Consider the following 26,848-nt stretch of genomic DNA (forward strand, 5'->3'; position numbering starts at 1 on the left):
CCCGACAAAAGTGCATGAGCATGTTGCAAAATTGTTTATATATAAAAGAGAGCTTGAACGTTTGCATCGGCAGAAGTTGGAAGGGGATGAGCAACATGTACAGAAAAGATTTTTGCCTCTGTTAAAACCCATTAGTGAAGAGAAGCACATATGTAAAAGAGACGCCCTTAGATGGATTTCAGACATTTCGATTTCACCAATTGAAGTACATGGTACTTTTAGTCGGTATGCACTGGCTATGCAGCAAAAGCTATTACAGGTTATGGTTGAGTATTTGTAAGATGAATGTTTGAAGAGAAATTTGTGTTGTCCTGCAGAGATGATGGTAATTTATAAGAGGGCATTTTCACCCAACACTGCGCTAACTTCTCGGTCACTCGATTTGGCTTTGCTACTTAGTAAACGTTCAGAACTTCCCACTGTACAGTTGCCAATGCGAGAGGAACCTCCAACCCTTGTTCCGAAGGTAGAGATTCCCGCTGCAGGAGTGATACCTGCCTCCACTATCCCAGCACACTACATTTCACAGTTAACTCCGTTTTCAAGGGAGGAAGTGAATACTATTAAGCAGTCGATTCCCGACATTAGGAAGAATCCTACAGGTTTCTATAAGGAAATCAAATGTTTTGAACTCGTCGGTTTTCACCTTAAGTGACATTGACCTATTGTTTCCTGTGATCCTACCAGCAGATTTATGGAAGCAGATTAGGACTGTGGATGATCAAGCGGCAATGGGGGATACATGGGATGCCTCAACACAAGCTGATCGGTCTAGAAAAGTAGGCGAGAAACCACCTTAGGTTATATTTATGTTACAAAATCACATAGTGACCTTGGTACCAGAGAAAAGGATTAAATGGGACAAACTGACAGCATGCATGCAAGGGAAGACAGAGGGTGCGACTGAATATTTCAATAGCATGAAGTGGAGTTTGTGCAGTTATGGTGCACACAGGGCTCAATAATCAAATGGTCAAATTCTCAATAGTAAAAATGAGAGCTCAAATTTCCTTGAATAAGCAGGAAGTCCAATGATGTGGAAAGTGATTTATTGCGGTCACAGCCGACACGTGTTTTGACACATGAGGTTGTCCTCAAGGCACAAGGAGTAAAGGGTTGTATCCCTATTAGAAGTTGATGGGTGACAATTGAGTCACAATTTGAACCGAATTTAGAAGAGTCCAAGTGAGATGGACAAGGTGTGCGCTGAACACTCAAATGCAGAAGCAGCACAATAATTGTTAAAGCCGGTTCGAACTCTTGTATATATGGTAATAATACCTGGATCAGATGTATAAGGGTTAAATCCCAAGAAGCACTGTCCCTGAGGCAGCCTGTGATCGCAATAAATCACTTTCCACATCATTGGACTTCTTGCTTATTCAAGGACATTTGAGCTCTCATTTTTACTATTGAGGATCTGACTATTTGATTGAGTCCTCTGCGCACCAGAACTGCACAAACTCCAATTCATGCTATTAACTGTTGGAGGAACCCGGGGGATCCTCCCATGCAGTGGTTGCTGCATTGATCTACCCATATTTGGAGAAATTAAGCGCACCCCATAACTGTCACTCCCAGTCTTCTTTGTTTTGAATATTTTAATAGGTTTGAACGAGTTATCTGATTTTAGTGGTCAAGGTTTGAGTATGGAACCGGGAAAGAGATTGTTTGTTGACAAATCTGTATGAGGATTGTTGCCTTGACGTCCTGACCTCCTGCCTTTGAAGTATTCCCCCTCATTCATTTAGGGTAAGGTTCTCCTTCTAGGTAGTTTAAATTAGTAGTCTTTACTTAAATTACTGCTTTGCCTTAAAGAAATAATGTTTTTTTAATAAAAACTTGTCAGCCTAGGATTTCCGTTTGAGAAGTATACAGCAAGTGATAGTATGTTTTTGTTGAAATACAGCTGATTCTCTGCACAAACTACATATTTCGTTATGTGATGGAGTGTTTTGTCTGCTTCCCCGCAGGGAATTTTACTACTCATTTTGCCCCGAGAAAGGCGGTTTTCCGACATCAGTGGCCTCACAGGTGGCCCGCCGAAACGTTTTAACGGTCTCATTGTCTGTTGGAAGTCATTTTGTTCCCAATTGCTTACAGATTTATTCTCTTTGAGACCCTTTCTTTTCTCTTCATATACCATGTGAGAAGTTTACGTTGGCAGACCTGTATAAATGCTTTCATATTGCGTACAAATGTATTTATATCTTGCCTAAATCAACTGGCGGACCTCTATAAAATGTACTTAGATTTTGTTTAAATTATAATTGTATGTCTTTGTTTAAAGGAATGAATTTTATGTACTTGTTAAACACACCCACTTTTTGTGAAATAAATAAGTCAGAAATAAAATATGTTTTTCTTTGTGTAAAATGATATTGCTCTTTGCTTCTCATGGTTACCTTGGGTTGTTCTAAGTTAGAATAATCAGGATATCCTGTTGGATACCATTTGATTAGCAATTCATAACTTTTCAAATTTAGTTTCTACGGCTTTTGAAATCCTTGTTATGTGAACGAGGATTGTTGCCTGGCATTCAGACACAGATTATGACATCTGAGAATGCATGGCAAGCAAAATCGCAATCTGAAGTCCTACATATGGCCCATTATTATGAAAACAGGGTGAACATTAAGAAGGATAAGGTTGCAAAGGGGGGGCGTGGCTTGGACGGCCATGTAAAGGGACGTGCTCTCGTGGAGCTCCGCTGATCCTACAATGATCCTGGAGGAGAAGTGCGTGCACGGGAACCGGCCGGCACTGAAAAATAATGCCCATGCGTGTGAAGATGATGGCTACACTTGCTGAAACTTTGATGCGAGTGGAGGGTGAGGACACTGAGTTATACTCATCTGCGGGCCGCGGGCCCCGGATCGGCGAGTGGAACAAAATGGCGGCAGAGACAAAGAGGACAACAGGGGTCACGAGATGTAGGTCCTGTAAAGCCCCTGCATCGAACTCCAAGACCAGCGATTAGAAGCAGACCGCGGCACTTGACCGGAATGCGCTGTTGCTTCACTGAGGCGGCGCACATCTGTGGGCACATGTACCCGGAGGTGGTACAACCTACGGACTGTACATTGCCGAGACTCATCGAGCACATTGGTAAACGACGCTGGGCCCGCGGCGTGATCGGATCGAACGCCGGCGGAACCCAGGAGGATTCATTGTGGCAGCGCACCAATTAGGTGGCCGCGGATCCTGGGGCCGACGCGAACAAGCGGGCGGTGGTGGCTGCAGTTTTCCACAGCGCAGCAGATCAACTCTGTATACACGGGAAGATGGGAGAAATCCCATAGAGTCAGACAAAACATCGGCGCAGGCCAGTGGTTGAGGCCGATGCGAGACAATTGCTGATCCCCTGCACTTAGAGCGGCCCCTCTGGGCCTGGGCATTGTGGGCCGGATGGCCTTGTGATCGCGGAAGAGGGGGAACAAAGTGAGTGCGGCGAATAGGTGAGCGCACTCGAGCACTGGCCACAGAAGGAACACGACAGAGACCGAGCCACGACACCAAGAGGGTACGAGCACATGGGAGGAGACCGCCCACTTTGGGCGCGAGAGAAGAGACAAGTACATACAAGTACATGCTTGGCCTGCTGAGAGTGGTCTGTGACCACGCGGACCTTTGTGCGGAGGGAGGCACGGCAGGCCCTCGCCCAGCTAACATAGCAGGATGTCCTCTAAAGTGGTTAGACCCAGGATCCGACAGTCCACGATGGAGACCTACGTCAGGTCGCCCCCAGAAGCGGAGGGAGGCAAGAGCAAGGAGACCCCCACGGCAGTGGCGGATAGACCGGGCACGATCCAGGAGGTGCTGGCAGCGATCGCAGACTTAAAGGTGGCCTGGGAGACTAAGTTGGGCCAGGCAATGAAAGAGCTGCAGGAGGGCCGGGACCTCAAGATCGGAGCGGTCCAGGAGGAGGTGAACCTGCTGAGACAGGACGTGCGAACGATTGCGGAGCGCACTGAGGCCTTGGAGAAGGCGATGGCCCCGAACACGGAGGCGTGCACCGCACATGGAAAGGAGCTCCATGCCCTCGTGCAACGGATGGGCAATCTGGAGGACAGAGCTGAGCAAGCAGAAGGGCGTGCCAGACGCAATAACATCCGTATAGTGGGCCTGCCGGAAGGTATGGAAGGGTCAAACCCCACAGAATATGTGGAATCCATGCTTTTACAGGAGATAACAGGCGGGGTGCTGACCCAGGGGTTCGCGGTTGAAAGGGCGCACAGGGCCTTGACAAGGAGACCGCCCCCTGGAGACCCCCCCCGCGGCCGCTGATCGCAAAGATTCTGAACTATCAAGATCGGAGAAGATCCTCGAATTTTTCCGGAGGTGAGGAACGATTGAAAAGGGTTCCACAAAAATCACAGCCTACCCGGACTATATGCTGGTTGTACAGCATAGTAGGATGAACTTCGGATCGGTGAAAAGGAGGCTGAAGGACGCAGGCCATCGTTACATGTTGCTGTACCCAGCCAAGTTGTAAGTGTTTTATAAGAACAGATCCCTTTTTTTCGAGACGCCGACCGAGGCAATGGACTGGCTGGACATGCAGGGCCGACCTCAAGAACCGGATGTCCAGATGGGAGCTGCAGGAGATAAGTAGCGGACGGCTGTGGCACCTGGGGTGACATGGCCAAGACATTGGGACTTGATTATAAAGTTGTATTAAGCTTGTGGGAAGTGTGTTGTAGTATCAACTGGCTGGACCCGCTGGACGCACCAATCCTAAAATAGACTGGGAGCTCCTGGGAGGCATCCCTTGTACCAAATAGTAATATACTTAGTTAGGTCACTGTTAGATCGGTGACGCCCCGCAGGGTCCTAGTCCTCGGCGACGGGACAGGACCAGACGCGGGTGGGCCTGAAATCCAGGGACGGAGCTGGGCATTTGTTGGGTTAGGGCAGGGTGGGGGGAGGGGCTGGGTTGTGTGCAGTGGATGGGAGTTGGGGAACAGGGAGGAGGGAAACTTGAGGGGGGCAAGGGGGAGAGCCGGAAAACAAACCATCAAGGGATGCATTGAAGGGAGAGGTGGGTTGGGAACAAACTGAGTAGATGGCATCAGGTAACCTCAGAATTGTGACCTGGAATGTACGGGGCCTTAATAGCTATCTGAAACGTAACAAAGTGATGGTGTATCTAAAAAGGATGCACATTGATGTGGCCCTGCTGCAGGAGACTCATCTCACAAGGGAGAAGTTGGAGGTTGTCAGGCGAAAATGGAGGGGACATGTTGTGGGGGCTACGTATTCTGCATACGCTAGAGGGGTTATCACTTGGGTGGCACCGCACGTGCCGCTCCAGGTGCTTAGCTCAATGGTAGACCCAGAGGGCAGAATGGTGGCGGTGACAGGACTCCTGGAGAACAGGGAAGTGCATATCATAAATCTGTACGCCCCCAACCATGATACAGCGGCTTATGTTAGATCCCTTTACAGCAAAATTAGCCCCATGGTTGGGGGTGCGGTGGTGTGGGGAGGGGACTTTAATTGCACCCTGAATCCCATAATGGATAGGTCAGTTGATAAAGCGGGGAAGCCGGCGCCAGCGGCCAAAGCACTGGGGACATTGTTAAAAGATCTAGGCCTAGAAGACGTGTGGAGAAGGTTGCATCCAATGGATAGGCAATACTCGCACTATTGTCATGATCACTGCTTCCAAGGAGCCAGGACCAGGCCAACGTCCTTGGAAGCAGGCCCCTAACCCTAATCCTAAGCACCAGCTGGTCCCCACTGGGACCTTTTGGACCTTGTCCTGGCGCCGGTGGCACCAGGCTCATCAAAACCATTGGTCCCGGCACTGGAAGCGCCGGGCTCATAATAGGTGTAAGGATGCTTGGGTGGACTTACCTGCAGCAGACCATGCTGCTTACTTACCAGTCACTTAGAAGCTATCTAAGAACAGGGACTAATTTCTTACCTGGGTGGGGCAGCTCCACTCCCTGGATACAGCACTGGAACTCTTCTGGAAACTGGAACTCTTTTCTTACCTAGGCGGGGCCGTGGAAGAAGACGCCTCATCACCCCAAGGCTATTTAAACCACACCCGATAGATGAAGCGTGCTTCGCGTTATTCTGCATCTGCAGCAGAACGGTCACCGAGTCTGCTCCGGCTTTTCTTCTTCTGATCCTGGACCTGCAAGAATCCTACTTAGCATTTCAGTATCCAGACATCATCAGCACCTGCAAAGAACAGAAACAACAGGAGGCGAACTTTACACGCAGCACTTACTCACCTGATCCATCGGCTGCGGCCGCTTCGTCACGCCGCATCTCCACCTGCAAAGGCAAAAGTATTGCCATACTTACCGGCACGCTGTGGATTCCGGATTTCTTCGTTCTGCATCGCCACCTGTAAAGACAAAGCATCGTTAACAACTTACTGGCATTCCGCGGACTTCGGCGCTGCAAACCAACATCTGAAAGGCAAAAGAAAAGACATTAAGCAGGTATTTACTTACGTCCATCCCGCTCGTCGCAATAAAACGCCTGCAAATACTCTGGCGTCTCTTTAACACGAACTAAGCTGCAAGGAAAGAGACAATTAGAGCGCTTGCCATACTTACAAACTTCCAGGCGCTTTACTTCATCTTCCATCTCAAGAGCCCTGCAATACTTAAGGGAAAAGCATTATTTAGAGTCTGCATATAAACGTGCCACGCATTTAAAGACTATAAAGACAAAAGGTGTCCAGAAACTCACCGCTCGTGCAGACAACGACGGTGACCATCCTCTGAATTCAAGAGGCCTATGTTTCACCAGTGAAGGAACTGGCAACGGCACCCTGCACCAGACGCAGATGGAGAACCCAGCATTCACCTATATAAGGTGAGCACGTTGACCTGGGGGCTCTACAAAAAGCTGGGAAGAGAGAGGGAGAGAGGGACATTCAACTACCCAGACCATTAACCCCCATATTCTTTCACCTGCAGAAACCTCACTCTTCGAGTCCGACACACAGTGCGAAGAGGTTCGACCCCAGAAGCCAATCGAGTCCTGCACATCACTTTTCGAGTCACAGACAGCTTCCTGCCAAGACCCGCGCCTCCGTGGGAATCAGGTGAGCGTTACACTATGCAGCACCACATGACCTGCAAACGAAGCTAGATTATGTGTTCGTAGCGGCTGAGATAGCGGGAGAAATGGTGGGAGCGGAATACAAGGCCCGGGTACCAACTGACCACTCGCCGTTGGCGGTAGAGTGGCGACACCAACCCCCGAGAGCGCGGATCCCGACATGGAGACTTAGGACTGAGGCATTACAAGATGAGGGGTTCCGGGAGGATTTGAGGGAGGCCATCGAGGAATATTTTGATATAAACATGGGCTGTGTACGCTCGGTTGGAACAGTATGGGAGGCGTTCAAGGTGGTGGTGCGTGGAGTAGCCATTTCGAAATCTAAAGGGCTCCAGGGGGGCATTGAAAGGGAACTTCAGGAAACGGAACGGGAGCTGGAGGGCCTCACGCGACATGAGGATACCGCCCAGAAGAATAGCGATAAGATAAAAGACCTACATTTAACCTGCAGTGGACTCTGGGATAGGCTATGTAGACTAAATTACAAGAAATACACGGCGAGGTTACACGCAGGGGGCGATAAACCGGGCAGATTGCTGGCCTGGCTGTATAAGAGTGAGACCCCCCGCACAGTGATCAGTGAGATAAGGGATGAGGAAGGTCGCATATGTAATACCCAGGAGGATGTGAACGAGGAGTTAAAGTTTTACAGACACTTATATGAGGACGCAGGGGAGGATAGGAGCCAAGACATACTGGACACGTTAGAGGACAAAGAGCTGCCCACCCTGGACGACCTAGAACACGTGGAATTTGACGCCCCTATCACCTCGGAAGAGCTGGAGGTGGCGATCCAACATTTGCCCACGTGTAAGGCACCCGGGACGGACGGGTTGCCTAGCGAGTTTTACAAGACATACAAACAGGAGCTGCTTCAGCCACTGCTTGCTATGTTCAACGAAGCCTATGAGCAGGGGGAACTGCCATTGTCCCTTCGCGAGGTGATGATCATCCCACTTCTAAAACCAGGCAAGCCGGCCGCGGAGTGTGGGTCTTACAGACCCTTGTCCATGCTGAATCAGGACAGCAAAATACTTACGGCAGTGCTGGCCAATAGGCTGAAGAGGGTGATCGGTAAGCTGATACACCCAGACCAGACGGGATATGTCCCGCGCAGGAACATCACAGATAACCATAGGCGGCTACACCACATCATTGACCACACTGAGGAAGATACGGGTGAGCTGGCCATCGTGTTGCTAGACGCGGTCAAAGCCTTTGACTCGGTGCGATGGCCGTGGTTGAAAGCAGCCCTGAGGGGATACGGAATGGGACCTGGGTATATCAGGTGGGTTCAGTTGTTATACAGCACCCCGGTGGCGAGAGTTAAAACAGGATCCATAATCTCAGACACTTGGCAACTCAGCAGGGGGACCAGACAGGGATGCCCCTGGTCGCCCATGCTATACATTCTGGCATTAGAGCCGCTGGCAATATGTCTGAGGCAACAATACGGGGAGGTGGGGATTAGTACAGTAAGTTGTAGACACCTGGTATCGCTGTACGCAGATGACATGCTCCTTCATCTGCGCTATCCGGAGGAGAACTTGCAGTATGTGCTAGAGGTGATGGACCGATATGCCATCCTCTCGGGCATATCGGTGAACCCTAGGAAGTCTAGTCTGTTCCCCTTGGGTAGATACAAGAATGTCCCGTTACAGAAGCTGCCTAGCCTGCCGATACCATGGCAGACTGAGACATTTAGGTATTTGGGAGTAAATATTTACCACAGGACCGAGGCGGAGCACCAACATAATACAGAGAAAGCAATAGAGGGGGTCAAGAACAGCATGGTATTTTGGTCCAGATTGCCCCTGACCATGATGGGGAGAGCGGCCTTGCTTAAGATGGTGGTCCTGCCAAAACTCCTGCACTTCTTTGTGAATGTCCTGTTTTTGATTCCCAGCAGCCTATTTGTGAGACTTCATAGCGTGTGCATGGGCTTCATATGGGGTAACTCCAGGAACAGAGTGGCCCTGTGGAAACTCCAGAACCCATGTGACATGGGGGGGGGCATAGGCCTGCCAAATTTTGAGCTTTATTATCTGGCGGGGCAGCTGCTGTATTGGCCAGGTGGCTGTCGACTGAAGACTCGGCGGAAGCCAGGCTTCTGTGGGAAGACTCGGCCCCATACTTTTTGAATGAAGTGGTGTGGTTACAAAAGAACAAACTGGTGGGAAGAGGGCGGCTGTTGAGGCTGGGCTGGGAGGTTTGGCGCAGAATGTGGAGAATGATGGGTGACAGAGCCGTTCTCTCAGCAGTCCCCGCTAGTGGCACTATGCGGGAACGACTCACAACTGTTCGAAGCGGTCCGTAGATATTGGGAACCGGTGGGCCTGGCCACCCTTGGGGACATATGGCAGGAAGGGGAGGCATTGGAATTTCAGAGGTTGCAAGAAGAGACAGGGGTGCATAGAGGCCAGTATATAACCTACGCTAGGCTCATGAAACGGGTAAGGGAGAGATGGCCGGAGACAGTGCTAGCGGATGACCCCGATGCCTCCCTGGAAATGATGTATGATGTTTCGGAGGGCGGGCACGAGATATCTAGAATATACGAGCTTCTAAGAGCAAAGGTAGGGAAGGAGCTGCTTCAATTGAGGCAGGACTGGGAGGAGGAAGTAGGAGGACCCATGACAGATGGGCAATGGGAGAGAGCCCAAAGGTAACATACAAAGGTATCCCGGAATGCGAGACTCCAACAACTCCAATTGTAGGTCACTCACAGGGCTTATTTGACTCCCGGGAAAATTGCAAGGTTTGGAGGCTCGGCTGCGCAGAAATGTCCCAGGTGTGGGGAGGTGGAAGCGGGGCTGCTACACATGTTCTGGACTTGCCCGGAGGTGCACAGATTTTGGGACGAGATTAAAACTAAATTGGCTGGTGGGGGATTGGAGCTGGACGTGGGATCAGCTTGGCCATGCATGCTCGGGATTTTTCCCAGGCCATGGGATTTAAAGCACATAAGCAAAATGAAGGATTTAGCCTACATCCTGGCCAAGTGCAGGATCGCAATAGGTTGGAAGGCAGCCCACAGACCCAAGGTTCAGCTATGGTGGATGGACCTCCTCAGATGGGCGGAGGCGGAATCCGTAGTTTGGTTTGAAGCGGTTACTAAGGGGGGAGAGGAGGAAGTAGGGCCCTTTTGGCCTGGCGGCAATTGGTGACCTCTATGGCAAACCCTCACCAAGACAATAGCGAATCAGAGGACTCTGATGAGTGCACAAGCACTGCGATACCTGATCATGCTCCCATAGATGATATGAGTGAGCCGGCTCTAGTTTGTGGGGTGGGAGGGGGGAGGACGGAGAATTATACTGTATAATGTGATGGTTTGATGCTGATTATGTACGTCCTAAACAGTTGTAATGTGTGTTATTTTGTTTGGTTTTATTGAAAAGAAAAAAATAGAAAAGGTTGCAAAGAAAAATGGTGATTTAAAGACTAGAGTCCTTTTGCAACAAATAGCGAGAGGTGGGAACATGCAACCAAGGGGTCAGTTCATACCGGAAATGGGCGCATAAATGGGTCCTGTACACATGAATCAATGTGCGTATTGTAGACAGGAGAGTCATTGGAGAGCACAATGTCTCTCCAACAGAGAATTAATGTTACGATAGGAAGAAGATCGAGGGGTCGGTCTGGTATAACGGGTCCTGGTAGGAACCAATTTGCGCAGAATCAGCAGATTCAACCGCAAGAGGCAAATGCAAATAGTCAAGGCGGTCAGCAACAGAATGCGAGTAGTGGGAATGTTTTTGATAATGCTACACACTGCTATTTTACCGACTTCACATCTGATGATGTATTGTTCCGCTAGGACAGCCCGAAGCAGACTCTGGAACCAATACCTATTCCCATTGATCAGAAAGGGCTCTACATAGAAATGAGAGTGGGGAGGGGCGCTGTTGCGCACATCAAGTATGGCCGCCTATTGTGAGAGCTCCTGCTCGGACACAATCATTGTTTGCTATAAATCCTCTCAGATTCGTCCCAGACTTGACCAGAAGCTAGCATCCGAGGGCAAGAAACATAAGGCATATTCGGGTGAAAGAGCAGTGGAGATCCGTGGCCGCGTTAGCAAGTTTTCGCGTCCGGCGATCTTGGAGGCGAAGGGAGACCCGTGTGGCCGCCTGGAGGCTCCACGAACGCTTGGGCTGCGAGCCGCGGTGGGGGGAGGGGCACCGCGCGGCCTGTGACATCCTGAAGACGAGGAGAGAGCCGAGTGGCCGCCCGCCCCGAGACGACCGTGGCTGCAGCAGCGATCGCTCCCCGCAACCCATGAAGGGGGACATAAGAAGGCAGGAGCGAGAAGGTGGGACCCGGTGGAAGTAGGTTGCCTTCATCCGGTGGGACCGTGATTGTTGCACGGCTCCTGGCGGCGCTGCCCATGGCTCCTCACGACGCTGCCCGTTGGGGTGCGGACTTGGCCGAGGGGGCGCGTGCGGTGGGAGCCCACCTCCCGCACATATCAAGTAAGTGATTTTGGGCCGCGCTGGGGGCCCTACTTCCAACGCCCGTGAGGCGGGCCTCTACAATACGCGGTTCGCGGTGGCAGCCGCGGCAGGGGAGGGCCCCACATCGTGCCCCACGGCGGCTATCTTGACCTGCCAGTTATAACCCCAACGGATACGGGAGAATAAACATTGATCCTTGAAAGTGGGGGCATCTCGGGGTCCCACTGGGCCACATCCATGTGACTGAAGAGGAGACTGAACATAGGGCCTTAAGTGCAGTATAACCGCCACGACCTCAAACCCTAGAACGTGCAGATACAGCTGGGGGACACCGCGGGCCGCTTTCATTGCTCCGGGCGCGCTTCCCAACGCTCCAACAAGGCCCTCACGACTACAGGCCGGAGTGGTGGCCGGGGGGCTCTCACCAGGACAAAACTGCCCGATTTACTCCTATATAGAAGCAAACTACCATGTGCTAAGGGCTGACATACTGGGAAACGACCCCTCCCCATCCTGAGCCAAACATGGTGCATTGGGCGATAATACGTGGGAGAACACAGTCCACCCCCAACAGAAAACCACAGCACATGGGCCGCAACGAGAAGAAGGGGACAGGGGGGGAAAAAGATTGGCCCGATGGATACCTTCACCAGTTCGCAACCACAAGGGGCGACTGGGGGGGAACCATCAACAGCAGATGGGCAGGAGAATGACCCGATGGATTGCCTAGCTACGATGGTACAGTATGGATTCATGGCTGTAAATGTTAAACTAGATGACATAGTGGCGACGATCGGATCCCTTAAAGCACATGTGCAGAAGGAGAGCGCGCGTATTACGGAGGCAGAAAACAGGATAAGTGTAAGCGAAGACACGATATTACAACACAGTCGAGACATAGCCCACCTCCAATCAGAATTGCACAAAACTCAAACCAAGTGCGAGGATCTCGAATCGAGGTCCAAGAAATAACATTCGGATTGTTGAGGTATCGGAAAACTTTTGCAAAGGACCCATGGAGAAACAAGTAGAGACCCTGCTGAAGGACATCCTAGGCACCGACTCCTTCTCGGAACATTTTCTGATTGAAAGGGCCCACCGCACCCTAGCACCACACCCGAAACCAGGAGCTCCCCCTTGAACTATAATTGCACTGCTCCTTAACTACAGGAACAGAGATACTATACTCCGACTATCGAGGGAAAAAGGAACTCTACACCATGATCAGAATAGAATCCACAAATATCCGGACTTTTCGACCACTGTGCAAACGCAAAGGAGATCTTATGAAGGAGTGAAAAGACAGTTATGAATGCGTAATGTGCCCTATGTCCTTATCTTTCTGGTGAAGATGAGAATACAACATGGGGGACGGGCCCACTTCTTTGAAAATCCCACAGAAGCCATGGCGTATGTGGAGGCTTCCATCCAGCTGCCCCCTGGAGACCGAGTGGCGAACCAAAATGCGAGACCGCAACCGAGAGATGAGAGGCGAGACCCGACAGACAAAGTGGAATGAAAACCAGCTACCTGCCGACTGAGAAAAAATGGATAACTCTCCTAAGTAGCAGTGGAAAGTGGGGCGTGATGAAGACCTGCAGATATGGCTAACCCCAATTTGACGGCCCGAGGGTCGAGACTAAATCTCCTTACATGGAACGTCCGAGGGTTGAATAACCGAGCCAAGTTAAAAAAGGTAGGGACCTATGTCAGTCAACACCACCCCCAGATAGTCATGTTACAGGAAACTCATGCACTTCAGAAAGTAAACACTGAGCTTTTGAAGGGGTGGGGTCAGCACAGATACTATACCGAGTACTCTTTACAGGCAAGAGGAGTACTCATCCTGATCCACCCCTCAGTTGGGTTTCAATTTGGTAAGAACAAGATAGACCCACTAGGTCGCTACGTGATAGTGTGGGGAAACATTGCAGGGGAAAAATTAATATTGGTGAACACATATGACCCGAATGTTGATGATCCCGATTTCTACACGAATGTAATGCAAGAGATGAGCTTCTCTGGTGGTGAGCAAGTGGTGTGGGGAGGCGATTTCAATACCATTCTGGATATCGCACTAGATCGCTCTACCTCCAGACATAGAAACTCCACCAAAACCGCTGGTATCCTACAACAAATCCCGTCACAATTCACGCTGGTGGACGTCTGGAGGACTCTTCACCCCCATAAAAGGCAGTACTCCTACTCCTCAGTGCATGACACAGAGTCCCGCATAGATTACTGGTTGGTGTCTGCGTTGCTCATGAACCAAATTGACAGTGAGATGCTCCCCCGTACCCTATCCGACCACTCATCTATCCTTTTAAATATGACCCTGGAGAATATAAAGCCCCCTCCCAGAAGATGGAGAATGCCACCTGATATTTTTTAGAGACCCCACAGTGGCAGAGGCACTACACAGAGGTGGAACTCTTCCTTTAAGCAAACAAAGACTCAGTGAATAGAAGTGCAACCCTATGGGAGACTTTTAAGGTTTGGATGAGGGGGATTCTGATCTCCAAGTCCATGGGGCTGTTGAGGGCCATCAGGGTGGAACTGGCGGAAACTGAGAAGCGATTGGGTGAGTTGGAGATGCGATACACAGCCGCACATGAGGACAGTGTCCTGGCAGACATTAATGGTAACCTGCAGGAATTCAATAGACTGGCCACTAAGGAGCTGCTGTATATGGAAACCACAGTTAAAGCACGCCGATATGGCAAAGGGAGAAGGGCGGGTCACACCCTAGCCAACTTGTTGAAGGCCCAAAGACACTATACCATGATTTCTAGCATAATAGCGGGGGATGGTACGGTAGCCACAAGTGAGGTAGATATAAACAGAGAATTCACCCAATTCTACACAGACCTGTATGCTAACCATGATCTGAAAACACCTCAAGAGGTTGGAGAATACTTGGACAACATTACACTCCCGAGGTTGTCAACAGAGCACAGACTGTTGCTTGATCAGCCCCCAACGGTGGATGAAATTAAGGAAGCGATAAAGTCACTAACTAATGGAAAGGCACCCGGCTCAGACGGATTGGGGGCTGAGTTATACAAGGAGCTCAGTGAGGAACTAGCCCCGGTGCTCCGGTCTGTGTGGGAGGAGGCCTTGGAATTGGGGACACTCCCAACATCCATGAGGGAGGCTATAATAACGGTGCTACTCAAACCCAGGCGCCCGTCGAACGAAATGTCCTCATATCGGCCTCTATCCCTTACAAACTGCGACAGCAAGATATTTGCAAAGATCCTGGCCACGAGACTCCTGCCTAACATGCCAGTACTGGTCCATCCGGACCAATGCGGGTTTATCCCTACCAAATCCACGGCATTAAATCTCCGTAGGCTATTTGGTATCATGGCCCAGATTAAGCCTGAGGCCCAGGCAGTGGCCGTGTCTCTGGATGCCGAAAAGGCGTTTGATTCGGTGTCCTGGAGATACTTGTTCTTGGTGCTGGAGAAATTTGGACTAGGTCCATACTTCCTACAATGCGTGAAGCTCTTATACACCAACCCGGGGACTAGGGTATTGACTAATCGCACCATGTCTGATTGGTAGGTGCTGGAAAGGGGTACGAGACAAGGGTGCCCGTTTTCCCCAATACTGTTCGCCCTCACAGTGGAACCAGTCGCAGCAGCTATTAGAGAATATCAAAGTCAGAGGGGCATATGGATGTCGGACCTGACCCAATCCATTTCTTTATATGCAGATGATCCTCTGCTGTATGTCCGAGAACCAGACACACCTGGGGCCAGTGATGGGGACGGTGCATGAATTTGCAGAATACTCGGGATACAAAACTAACCGCTCCAAACCGGAAATCTTTCCCTTGACCCCCGCCACTAAATGCCCGGAAAATACTCATGGTCTAAAATGGTCCCCAGATCAGATTAGATACTTGGGTGTTATCGTGTCGGGAGATAAAGCCTCCCTATTGTCGAACAACCATGATTCCCTTTTAGACACAATTGCCGCCAAACTCTGTTTTTGGGCCAAACTCCCCATATCGCTCATCGGCCGGGTTGCTGTATTGAAAATGTTTATTCTTCCCAAGCTATTATATGTATTCACTAATGTCCCGATATGGCCTGGTAGGCAGTTTTTTGATAAATTTAGGTCTATGGTGGTGGAGTTTGTCTGGTGTGGGGGGCGGCCAGAATGAAGTGGGAAAAGATAGTTGAACCATATAACTAAGGTGGCATAGCAGCACCAGATTTTTAATTATATTACCTAGTGGCACAGGCCCAGTTTGTTAAACATTGGTATGACGAGCAAGACACCCCACCCTACATATTCCAAAATACGCATGCAGCACGTCTGACCGACCTAAGGTCTGTTATCTTTAAAAACAAACACAAGAATGAGTGTCCATTCGACCCAGTCAGTACAACAGTGCATGCATAGTCCAGGATTTTCCACAGGCTCGGGTTGGAGTCACCATACTACTCAGAAGCCCCATTCTGGAACTTGCCAGGTATAGCACCCACGTACGACACTGATGTGCAAAAGACATGGGATCCAGAGAGACAATTCAAAATCAAAGACATATTCCCTAATGGAAAATGTATAACATTGGAAGAATTCTAAACGGGGATGGGTAGAGATCAATTGATAGTTTTGCAATACTATAGAATGAAAATGGCATTTAAGGCCAGATGGCCCCTGTTCCCTGATGAGCCTCCACCACACCCATGCCTGGCAACCCTGTCCACCCGATCGGGAACCAGTGTATCAGGACTCTACACAGCCATACAGGCTAATACTCCTACTGTGAACTTGATAAAGACCTCCTGGGAATCAGATGTGGGTGCTACCATTAGTGATAGGTCCTGGGAGAGGTACTGAGAATTGACCAAGAGGGTATCCATGAATGCGGGCCTCAGGCTGATCCAATTTAACATGTTGAACAAGTTACACTTTACACCCCAAAAAATCATGAAATTCACACGAAACAGCCGTGGCAGGTGTCAGAAATGCGGGGCCGATCAGGCAGACTCGTTCCACATGTATTGGAGCTGCCCACACATATGTGCATTCTGGGGGGAGGTGGAGAAAATTCTGGAAGAAGTTACGCAGATACCGGCAGACCTCACACCATTAAAATACCTGTTTGGGGATATAGGTAAGAGATCTGAGATGATCAGAAGGCTCTTTAACATCACATGCGCGGTGGCCAAAAAGTGCATTCTGCAAAAACGGAAGAGTGTGCAGGCAACACAAGTAAATCATTTTCTCAAGGAACTGATGTATGTAAATGAATGTGGGGAGCACTATGTAATGACACTATCAAGTAGAAACATTAAGGGGACTCCAGGCCAAGAAATATCCACGGCCGTGCCTGGGAAAAACATATATATATAGAAAACAACTAGAAGACCGGGATATATAAACTTGTACAGGTAGCAGACCAATTAGAGGCAATGCGCCTATTCTCTTACAGTACTGTAAAACATATATAAAACGCAGGAAAGTGAAAAAATTCAATTCACTAACATAACATGTATGAAAAAATAGACATCTTAATTGAGAAAAATGTCTTACAATATTTTATATCAATCATAAAAACATGATAGAAAAATAGAAATCAGAAAAGTATATATAAATCAGATTTGTACAATAATTGTCATGATCTCTGCTTCCAAAAGGTCAGGGTTTTCCCAACTCCCTTGGAAGCAGATCCATAACCCAGGTTCCGAGTGCCAACCAGTCCCAATTGGGACCTTTTGGACCCAGTCCTGGCGCCAGTGGCACCAGGCTCATAAATATGCCCAGTCCCAGCGCTGGAAGCGCCGGGCTCATAATGCTTGGGTGGACTTACCTGCAGCAGACCATGCTGCTTATTTGCCTGCCAGTTGAGCCTCTGATCCTCTTCCGTTTGGAACTACTTTTCCTGTTGGGTGGGGCAGGAGCCACTCCCTAGGTTCAGAACACTGGAACTCTTCTGGAAAGCAGGAACTCTTTTCTTACCTAGGCGTGGCTGTGGAAGGAGACACCTAAGCACTACAGGAGGCTATTTAAACCACACCCGATGGATGAATCTTGCTTTGCGTTATTCTGCATCCTCTGCAGCAGAACGCTCATCGTGTCTTCTGCATCTGATCCTGGGCCTAAGGAAAAAGGCTTACCATCCTGAATCCAGTCTTCAGCAACACCTATAAAGACAAGAAAGAACAGGTTAGCATTACGGTCTTCAGTGACAGCTCTTCACTAACCTGGTCCATCGGCTGTCACCAACGCCTCGCGCTGCATTCCGACATCTGCAAGACAAAGGCTTACCTACTCTTCGTGCGCTCCGGAGGTCTTCACACTGCATTCCGGCATCTGAAAGACAAAAGCTTACCAACTCTTCGCACGCTCCGGAGGCCTTCGGCACTGCATCCCGCATCTGAAAGACAAAACAAGGTGCGTTTAAAGACATTGGGGAACTTTAATACTCACGTGCCATTACTCCTTTCCACATCTAACCTAGTGGGTATTCCGGCACCCTGCAGCCGCTCCGAACTTGTACCTGCAAAATAAAAAGACAGTTAGAGCGCATCGTGAAGCAGGCAACAAGCGCTTACTTACGTGCTTCCAGGCGCTTCTATTCATCACACGGGCTCCATCTTCAACTCACTTCAGCCCGTCATCCACCATCGCCGGAACCCTGCAACACAAGAGACATCATTACTAAAGACTTTAAAGACATTAGAAGTACTCGAAACTTACCGTTCGTGCAGTAAACGACGGACAGCAGTCCTCTGAAGTCAAGAGGCCTGCTCCCCTTATCCAGTGAAGAAACTGGTTACAGCACCCTGCCCCGAGGCAGATGGAGAGCACGGCGTTCACTTACCTAAGGTGAGAGCGTTAACCTTCGGGGTTCTACAGGCGAAGAGAAAGGGAAGAAGAGAGAGACATTTAGTAACCCAGTTCATTAATCCCATATTTTCTATCTGCAGACATCTTACCCTTCGAGTCAGACATACAGTGCACAGAGGTCCAGCCCAAAGAGCCAGCCATGTGGTACACATCACCTTTGAAGATACGGTATACGCCCAGTCAAGACCGGAGCCTCTACGGGAATCAGGTGAGCGTTACAATAATATTAACTGACCACAAAATGCCACAAGCAACTAAACCAGACCCATTCATATCTCCAAATACTCCATCCATACTGCACTCACAAATGCTTAAAATACATTGGTCAAAACTGTCAAAATACATAGACAAAGCATGAAAGCAAATTACATCACACAAAAAATATATATAAAAAATCTTTTTAAACACAATTTTTCAACACCTAGTCAGTAGTCTTACTATACTGCTAGGACCGGAGCGTCCCACAACTGAGAGGCAACAATTGTCAGCTTAGTTGACAAGAAAATAAGAGACCCATCAAAGAACCGACATGTTTCTTTCCTTCTTCGCTGTTGGATAATTGGATAGGAAATTCATCAGGGAAGAGAGGTCGGGAGTTTCTGGAGTCAAATGATACTGGAATGTCACAAAGCACTGCATCAATGTTTTGGTCTGCCACTCAATCCGGACCGATAGAGGTTCGGTAAAAGTAGGCGACGTGATCAATCTCCAAGTATGTAGCCACGCATGTATCCAAGTATTGTTAGTACTACTGCGCCATATCAACCTAGTGTAGGCAGAACCATACTGTGTTTACTAATAATGGCCCCACTATGTCGGGAAAAGTAGAATCAGACACGATCAAGCCCATGTAAACCGAAGGACATCTGGGCCCCTTTCAGAGTACATTTATGTGAAATGGACTTGACCAGCACTAGCCCGACAGAGCCTAATAATACACCTACTCTGTAAATACTACATGCTATGCTGAGAGACTGCATCAAATGTTTATGGTATATACATGCTTGAATCGTCATGTTGCCGCACTGTTGTGTACCACAGCTGTTAAATAAAGTTTAAAAAAAAAAAGAAATGAGAGTGGGGAATAGGGAGCATATCTTTCTAGTGGATACCAGAGCACAGAAGTGTTCCATTGACCATCTGCGGGTTCAGATGTCCCACTGTCAAGGCAGAGTAATGGTTCTGTAGTGTTTTCTGGAACGCCAATGATTAGGCCGGTCTCTTAACCGGTAACCATTGCACTGGGGCCGTTCACTGATTAATGTACGTTTTTGAAAACGACGAATAGCGGCGAAAACTTGTTGGGGTTGAATTTGTTGAAGAAATTGAATGCTGTGATTTATTATTCTCCAGATGGAGTGTATTTAACGATCTCGCCCCAACAATATTCCGCTTCACATTTCTTATCTATGCCATTACCGAGTGAACGGAGTGAGGTGCCTACACATTTATGGGCAGTGAATGACAAAAATGTGGGGATCCTCAATGTTGAACCAGTTCAGATTGTTTTGAAATCAGCAAATTCGCAGTCAGGTATTCCACAGTACAATATATACGTTCAGGGTTAACGTGCGTTGAAGAGTATTGTTTCGGATCAGATACACCGAGGTGTGATTGAAGAGATTTCTGGTAGTGTGTGCAATTGCCCAATTTTACCTGTTTATAAAAAAAAGGGACAATGCTTTACTTTTCGGTTTTGTGATTGATTTGCACGCAATTAACAAGATTGTAGTGCCACAATTCCCTATTGTACCAGACTTACAACCATTCTCACTATGATTCCGGCGATGGCCACACATTTAAGTGTAGTCGAATTGAAAAATGCTTTCTTTAATATTCCTATCCACAACGACAGTAGGTATTTGTTTGCGTCTTCCTTAAGAGGACGCTCCTTTACGTTCACTGGAGTCCTGGAGGGATACACGGAGAGTGCAAGCATATATAGTAGGGCATTGAAAGAACAACTTCATTTGCTTGAGTTACCTTGCACTTGCGCGTTGCTACAATATATTGATGATCTGCTTATTGCTGCAGATTCTGAGGACGCTTGCTAGGAGGGTACTGTGTTGTTGCATGTTCATTTGGCAGTGCATGGTCATAAGGCTTTGTTGAACAAATTCCAGTATTGTCGACAGCAAGTTGTCTATTTAGGCTATTGTCATGATTCCTGCCCCTCTTGTCTCCAGCCCTGCAAGATGTCAGGCTGGAGCCAGGCCACGATCACCTACATGGCCCCTCAAGGGCCTCTCCATCCCTCCAAAGACTCACTTGGAGTCAGACTTGGCGCTTGTGGCACCAGACTCACTCACTCCCATAGGATAACATTGGGGATTGGACTTGTAATGCATCGATGGGGACAAGATGGATGCCCCCACATATTTCGGTTCCCAGAACTGCATGTGCGGTCTAGTCTTTTGGGTGTGGTTCAGCCTAGAGGCACCTGGGATACCCAGAGACTATTTAAGCCACACCCAGGCTGAGAAGCATGCTTTGCGTTTTCTGCACCTGCAGCGCGACACTCACCATGTTGGGATCGGTCTCCAGTGGGCCTGCATCTTTCTTCTGCGCCCAGCTCCTGCAAGAACAAGAACACCGTTAGGAACAGCCTTACCTTGCAGCCCTTCCGCCCATCATTCAATGCTCCTTCTGTTCTGCGGGCATCTTCGGCGGTGTCATTCCCATCCCGGCACGCTGCTTCCTAATGAAGAGGAAAAGAACAGAGAAAAGGCATTAGTAAGCATTTTACAGCTCTTCTCTTATTTTTTTTCAAATACAGTGCGAGCTTCAAACGCTTACCTGAATCCCAGCCGTTCTGGGAGAACTGTCTCTCTGGAACTTCTCATCCATCTGAGAGGGGGGAAAAGACACTCCAGGTTAGCGTGGAAACATCTAGAGGCGGCGCATACCGCGCTTACTCACCGCATTTGTTCTTCATAACCGTCATCCACGCTGACAACGTCGCGGCACCTAAAAGACACAGAAAAAAACCTCAGTTCAATACAAATACGAAAAGGGTACATCGCGCATCGCGCTCTCACTCACCTTCAGCGCCACTCATCTCAGCAGCACGCTGCCATCCCCGGACGCCGGCCATCACCTAAGAAGGAAAGGAACGAAGTTAGAGAACTGCTCAAGGACTCATTATCCTTACCAGTCGGACTCTCGCCATTGAAGTAACTAGGCACCAACGAGCCCGTATCAATACACGCGCCCCTGCGCGGCACCAACGAGCCCGTATCAATACACGCGCCCCTGCGCTGAAAGCAGGACGGAGAGCACACCATCCAAGAAAACAAGGTGAGCTGTGGATCAAAGGGAAGGGTTGGACCCCGGGGAGAAAGGGGTTCAAGCATAGAGACAATAGGGAGTTATTGTAACTAAGTCTTCAAGTAACCTTGTACTGCTCTGCGCCCAGCTACCCTTGCGGGTTTGGTTCCGCGCTATATCAAATAAACAAACAAACAAACAAACAAACAAACTCTACCAATCCTGTGTTTCAGGCCCAGTCCCCAGTCGAATAGCCTCGAGGGAAGGTTTCGAGGTCGTAAGAGGCCAGGACCGGCTGAGTGACATCCCTGTGGATACCAGGTGAGCGTTACAGCTATGTCGAAGGAGGGCAGACGCCTGACACCAGAATGTATACAAAGTATTTCTGACATCTCTGTTCCAAATACGCAGAAGGAAGTCAGAGCTTTTAATGGCATGGCTTGTAGACAGTGGATCCTGAATTTGTTGCTTTTGAATAAACCTATGCTGGCATTGACAAAGAAGGATGTTCCTTTCACTTTGCCATGGGACTCGGATTGTCAAGACGCTTTTGATCTGCTCAAAGCGGTGTTGTGTTCAGCGCCAGTATTGGGCACACCAAATTATGAGAAGTGTTTTATTCTCTATGTGCATGAGAGAGACTTTTGCGCCTTGGCTGTATTGACACAGGAACATGGGGGAAGAAGCAGACCGTGCAGCTATTTTTCTTCCACGTTAGACCCTGTTGCTTGCGCTTTGCCAAAATATTTGGAGAGCTGCAGCATCAGTGAAACCAAGTGAGGGTATGGTTCTGGGTCACTCCTTAACCGTGATGGTACCTCACTCAATAGACGTTCTATTAAATAGAACACAGACTCAGCATCTCACCTCTGCTCGACTCACAAGATATGAGTTGATTCTATTTGCACCACACATCCAAATTAAGAGATTCTGTTCTTTGAATCCGGCTGAACTTGAGGACGACCGCACGATTGACTCATCCCACAATTGCCTGTATATTACAGAACAAGAGACGAAAGGTAGAATCGATTTAAGTGATACACCTTTGAAGTCTCCAGAAGGGGAACTATTTTGTGATGGTTCTTGTTTCAAACTATCTGACGGCACTTCCACTGCTGCCTATGCAATTACACTAGACACTATTGTTGAGAGCAAGAAAATAGCACAGAATTCTGCTCAGGCTGCGGAGATGGTTGCATTGACCAGAGCCTGTGAGATTTCGGAGGGGCTTAGTGTAAACATCTATACTGACAGTCAGTAAGCATTTGGGGTGGTTCACAACTTTGGGAAACTATGGGCTGAAAGGGGATTTTTAACATCTCATGGCATCAAGATCCAACATGTTTCATTGATAGTGCAATTGTTATCAGCATTAGCACTACCTACACAACTAGCAATAATGAAATGCGCTGCTCACCAGAGGGTGACGGATGACATAGGAAAAGGAAATGCTTTCGCCGATAGGACAGCCAAACAAAAGGAGAGTGGGCAGCAAAAAATAGCGCTTCTACGGAGTAGACGTCCATTCCTGTTTACCGGAAAAAAGGACTGCAAGGTGGTGCCGAGGGGTGGAGTCATTGTGCGTGGGCACGCCTACCTATGCATAAATTAATTCCCTTAAAGGGAAAGTGCAAATATTTACAGGGAAAAAGACTCCAGTCCCATCCCTGTACTGGGACGTCTATACATTATGGAGTAAAGGGGACCGGACATAGAAGTATAACAAGTAATGTTCCTTACTCTCCATTGGCTTCAGGTAATACTGGATCAAATATGACACCTGAAGGAAAACACAACGCCCCTTTGAACAGGAACATGTATATTACAGCAACAAACTGATCGTGAAGGGAGAAAGAAAGCCATAAGCAGAAGAAGCCCTCTGACAGAGCCATGTCTTGGTGGGGCGGAGCAGTGTGGAGCTGTGGCACCTGCGGTAACCTACGAGGGAGAGAGCGCCAGAGAAGGATGCATGAGGTCCAGCATAACGAACACTGGGAAAACTCTTGTCAGGACAGAGTTCTAGAGACCGCCCAAGTGGTGGCGTGACGACCAGAAACCAGAAGGAATGAAACCTGCCGTCAGCAGACCTATGCAGAGCACAGACACTGAGTGAGACTTCACGCTGGAGCTGAGGAAGCAGAGACAGAGACTATAGGAAGCACCAACCTTCGTGAATGCACCCACATCAAGGTACATGTGTGGATAATGCAAGGGGGAGGCATCGGGACTATATGCATTACATGAAAGGAACTGCGATATTGACTGTGGATCATGGAGAAAGCACAAACCTATATATTGTGATGCACCAAGAAAGTTGCCAAGTACGATTGGTGATGAACACTGGAATCTGTTAAGAAACTTTGAGAAACCCTCTAAATTAAGCACAAGGACCAATCCCTGAGAAAGTAAGGGGAAACCTAGGGGGGGCGGGGGGGAAGACCACAGGAGTGGTTATGCTACACCTTTTACAAGGGTATACTGAACCCCAACAGAGTCGAATGGAAAGAGTCTGAAGAACTCGAATTAAAAAGGAAGAAGCGTAATAGATTACATACAAAAAGACTGCCAGAAAGACATTGAGGATATTGATAGGTATCGCAAACTACAGGATATTAAACCTATAAATATGTACCACGAGATGCACAAACTCATTAAAGAGCATTTGTAAAGCCAGATAAATATATGCTTTTGAGTTTTTGAACTCGCAGAACTGGTTGCAATTGTAATAACTCTGAAACAAAGCCCAGGGAAACCTTGCTAAAGGGAAGGCGCCAGAAGGTATATATTCTGGCCATGTTTAAGGTAGGGTCAGGTAGAAGTAGACGATGGACTTTGGACAATTGGGACTTTTGACGACAGCCGAGCACACTTAGTTTGGTTAGGTAGGGATCATTCCCTTAGCAAAAGGGCGAGTTAGGTATTTTGTTATTTCAATAAAAAGCCCAAGAAATATCTGTGTCTGACTCCTTCTAGTCCCCCACACTAGCCAAGTAATAATACTCATCATTCTGCCTTCACCCTTGATGCCCAGTAAAAAATGTCAAGCCACAGTAGGAAAACATGTGGTAAGAAAACATGTGGTTGCTGCAAAGACATGTTTCTTACAATGGCGTGCCTGCTGCACAAATGCCTTTCTCCCATGTGTAAGAGCACTCATTACATTGGCTTTGTACTTAATGTCTTTGTAAAATGCCATGCCATATAGCATTTTACAATGGAGTTAGCCTTTGTACTCGAGTGCGCCCCACCATGCCCAAGCCTTTGATGCAGACACACGTTCATACACATTTACATAAGCAGCCACACATCCATATAGCCTTTTCTCAATCATTCAGGGTGCATTCTCACTTGCATGCTTACTCATGCAGATACACTGTCACTCTCATGTATGCACAGTTTTCAAATCAACGTTGTCACACACCAAAAGAAAGTCACACGAGTACCATACACAAGATAATTGCATTTTTATTTTGAAAACTGACCTGGGCTGAAGTGGTGATCTTCTCTTTAGCAGGGCATTTCCTCTTCCTCCAGATGTCATTAGGTTGGAGGAGAACGAGTATCAAGGGTCACAACATGCCCTTTCACCCCCTCTTCTTGTATAGTCTAGATCAGGCAGAGGGCAAGGTCAGCATTCTGATCCACCTCCCCCTTGACAAAGACCAGTGGAGCCGGGGGTGAAGAGGCCTCCAGTATGCTTCATGTGCCGGATTTTCCAGCAGTCCGAATGCCTTTCATAGGCATGAGTGACGGCAAGGGAATTTTGCCAGCCTTCACTCATTTAAAGTGCTGTGTAGGACTTAAGAGACACCAGCACTCTTTGCATTTGCAAAACATGTAAAGGTTTTTAGATTCTTTGCAAATACAACCAATACATTTGCATTATGGAAAGAGTTAAAATCGCTCTCCATAATGCAAAGACTTTTTTTTCTGGTGTTAAATGCATTTTATAGACCTAGAGTGTGCTGAAAATTATGGGTGGGTGTGGGTGCCCCCCTAACACCCCCCATAGTTCAAATATTCTTCAGTGTGAACAAAAATACATGTTGTCAAGTGAAATACACTATATATACACATATTAGCATGTTTAACCCAATTTTCAGCACTTACCTTTATAGGTGGGTTTTGCGAGCGACAGAAGGCATTGATTACTTTCTGCAGAGGGAGTCTGGCTTCAGTTAGCACCACACACTGTTGGTTAGAAAACAAAACAGGCATTAGAAATGTAGCACCTTTAAATACCTTTCTTTTTAATTATTTGTTTTAGTTGACTTAACAACTTTTAAAATATTTATCTTATTATTTACACATTATACATCACATTAATACGAAATCACAATATGGGGACATAACCCTAAAACACACAAAATCATAACTAAGCAAATTTAAAATGCTAAATAAGAAAAAAACCACAAAGATTACACAAAGTGCTAAATGACAAGAATCTGATTGCATTTTTAAGATTCATTGGATGGAGGTAACACCATTTGTAAATATTGCACTATGGCTATTTGAACCGTTGAGCATGGATTTGAAAATAGCAATTGCCATATTTGGTCACTACCCATATAATCATGTATAGTGATCACCCTGTCAAAACAGTTTGCTCGAACTCTAATTAGTGCATTGCACTCCACTATTAAGTGCTGTAAGGTTTCTCTTTGTTGTAGATTGCAACAGTATCAACAGTAATTTTGTTCAGGTAACAACATTTTTCTTTTACATAGTATGTCTTGCATGTTCCATAGATTTAATCTAGACCTTAGATAACCTGCACGTACATTGGGAGACAGACATTTCACTAAGCATTCCGCCATGACTCCATGTCTTTCGGTACCAAACAAAAAAGTGTTGAAATCTTTATATTGTGTATACTTGGTTGCATTCATGCACCAATCTAACTGATAGATCTTATTTTTTGCCCGATCAGGATTGGACATCAACAACTCAATTGTGACATCTGCATCAGCCAGGCTATTCGTCACATGATTACGCCAAGCAACTGGAAAAGTACTTCCATACTTGAGTAGATGATAAGCTATTACCTCTAAAATACTGTCACTTTCCAATCCTAACAGACATTTACGGAGAAAAGCACACTGTTTCCATGCGACCTGCGAGTATATAGAAAGAAGACCAAATTCCTAGCGTATCAGAGCTATTGGAATACT

The 26,848-nt window shown here is 47.8% G+C and overlaps 1 protein-coding gene across 2 annotated transcripts in view; it reads right to left on the bottom strand.

Annotated features, from left to right (window-relative positions):
- UBA6 (ubiquitin like modifier activating enzyme 6) overlaps positions 1 to 26,848 on the bottom strand; it is a 1,607,755-nt gene that overhangs the window by 1,313,844 nt on the left and 267,063 nt on the right. For both annotated transcript variants that reach the window (XM_069630498.1, XM_069630497.1), the window contains exon 7: positions 25,788 to 25,868. In XM_069630498.1, the coding sequence (XP_069486599.1) occupies positions 25,788 to 25,868 (81 nt within the window). The remainder of the gene's footprint in view (positions 1 to 25,787; positions 25,869 to 26,848) is intronic.

This window comes from Ambystoma mexicanum, chromosome 6q (genome assembly GCF_040938575.1).
Source record: "Ambystoma mexicanum isolate Mex_15411 chromosome 6q, UKY_AmexF1_1, whole genome shotgun sequence".
Taxonomy (NCBI): domain Eukaryota; kingdom Metazoa; phylum Chordata; class Amphibia; order Caudata; family Ambystomatidae; genus Ambystoma; species Ambystoma mexicanum.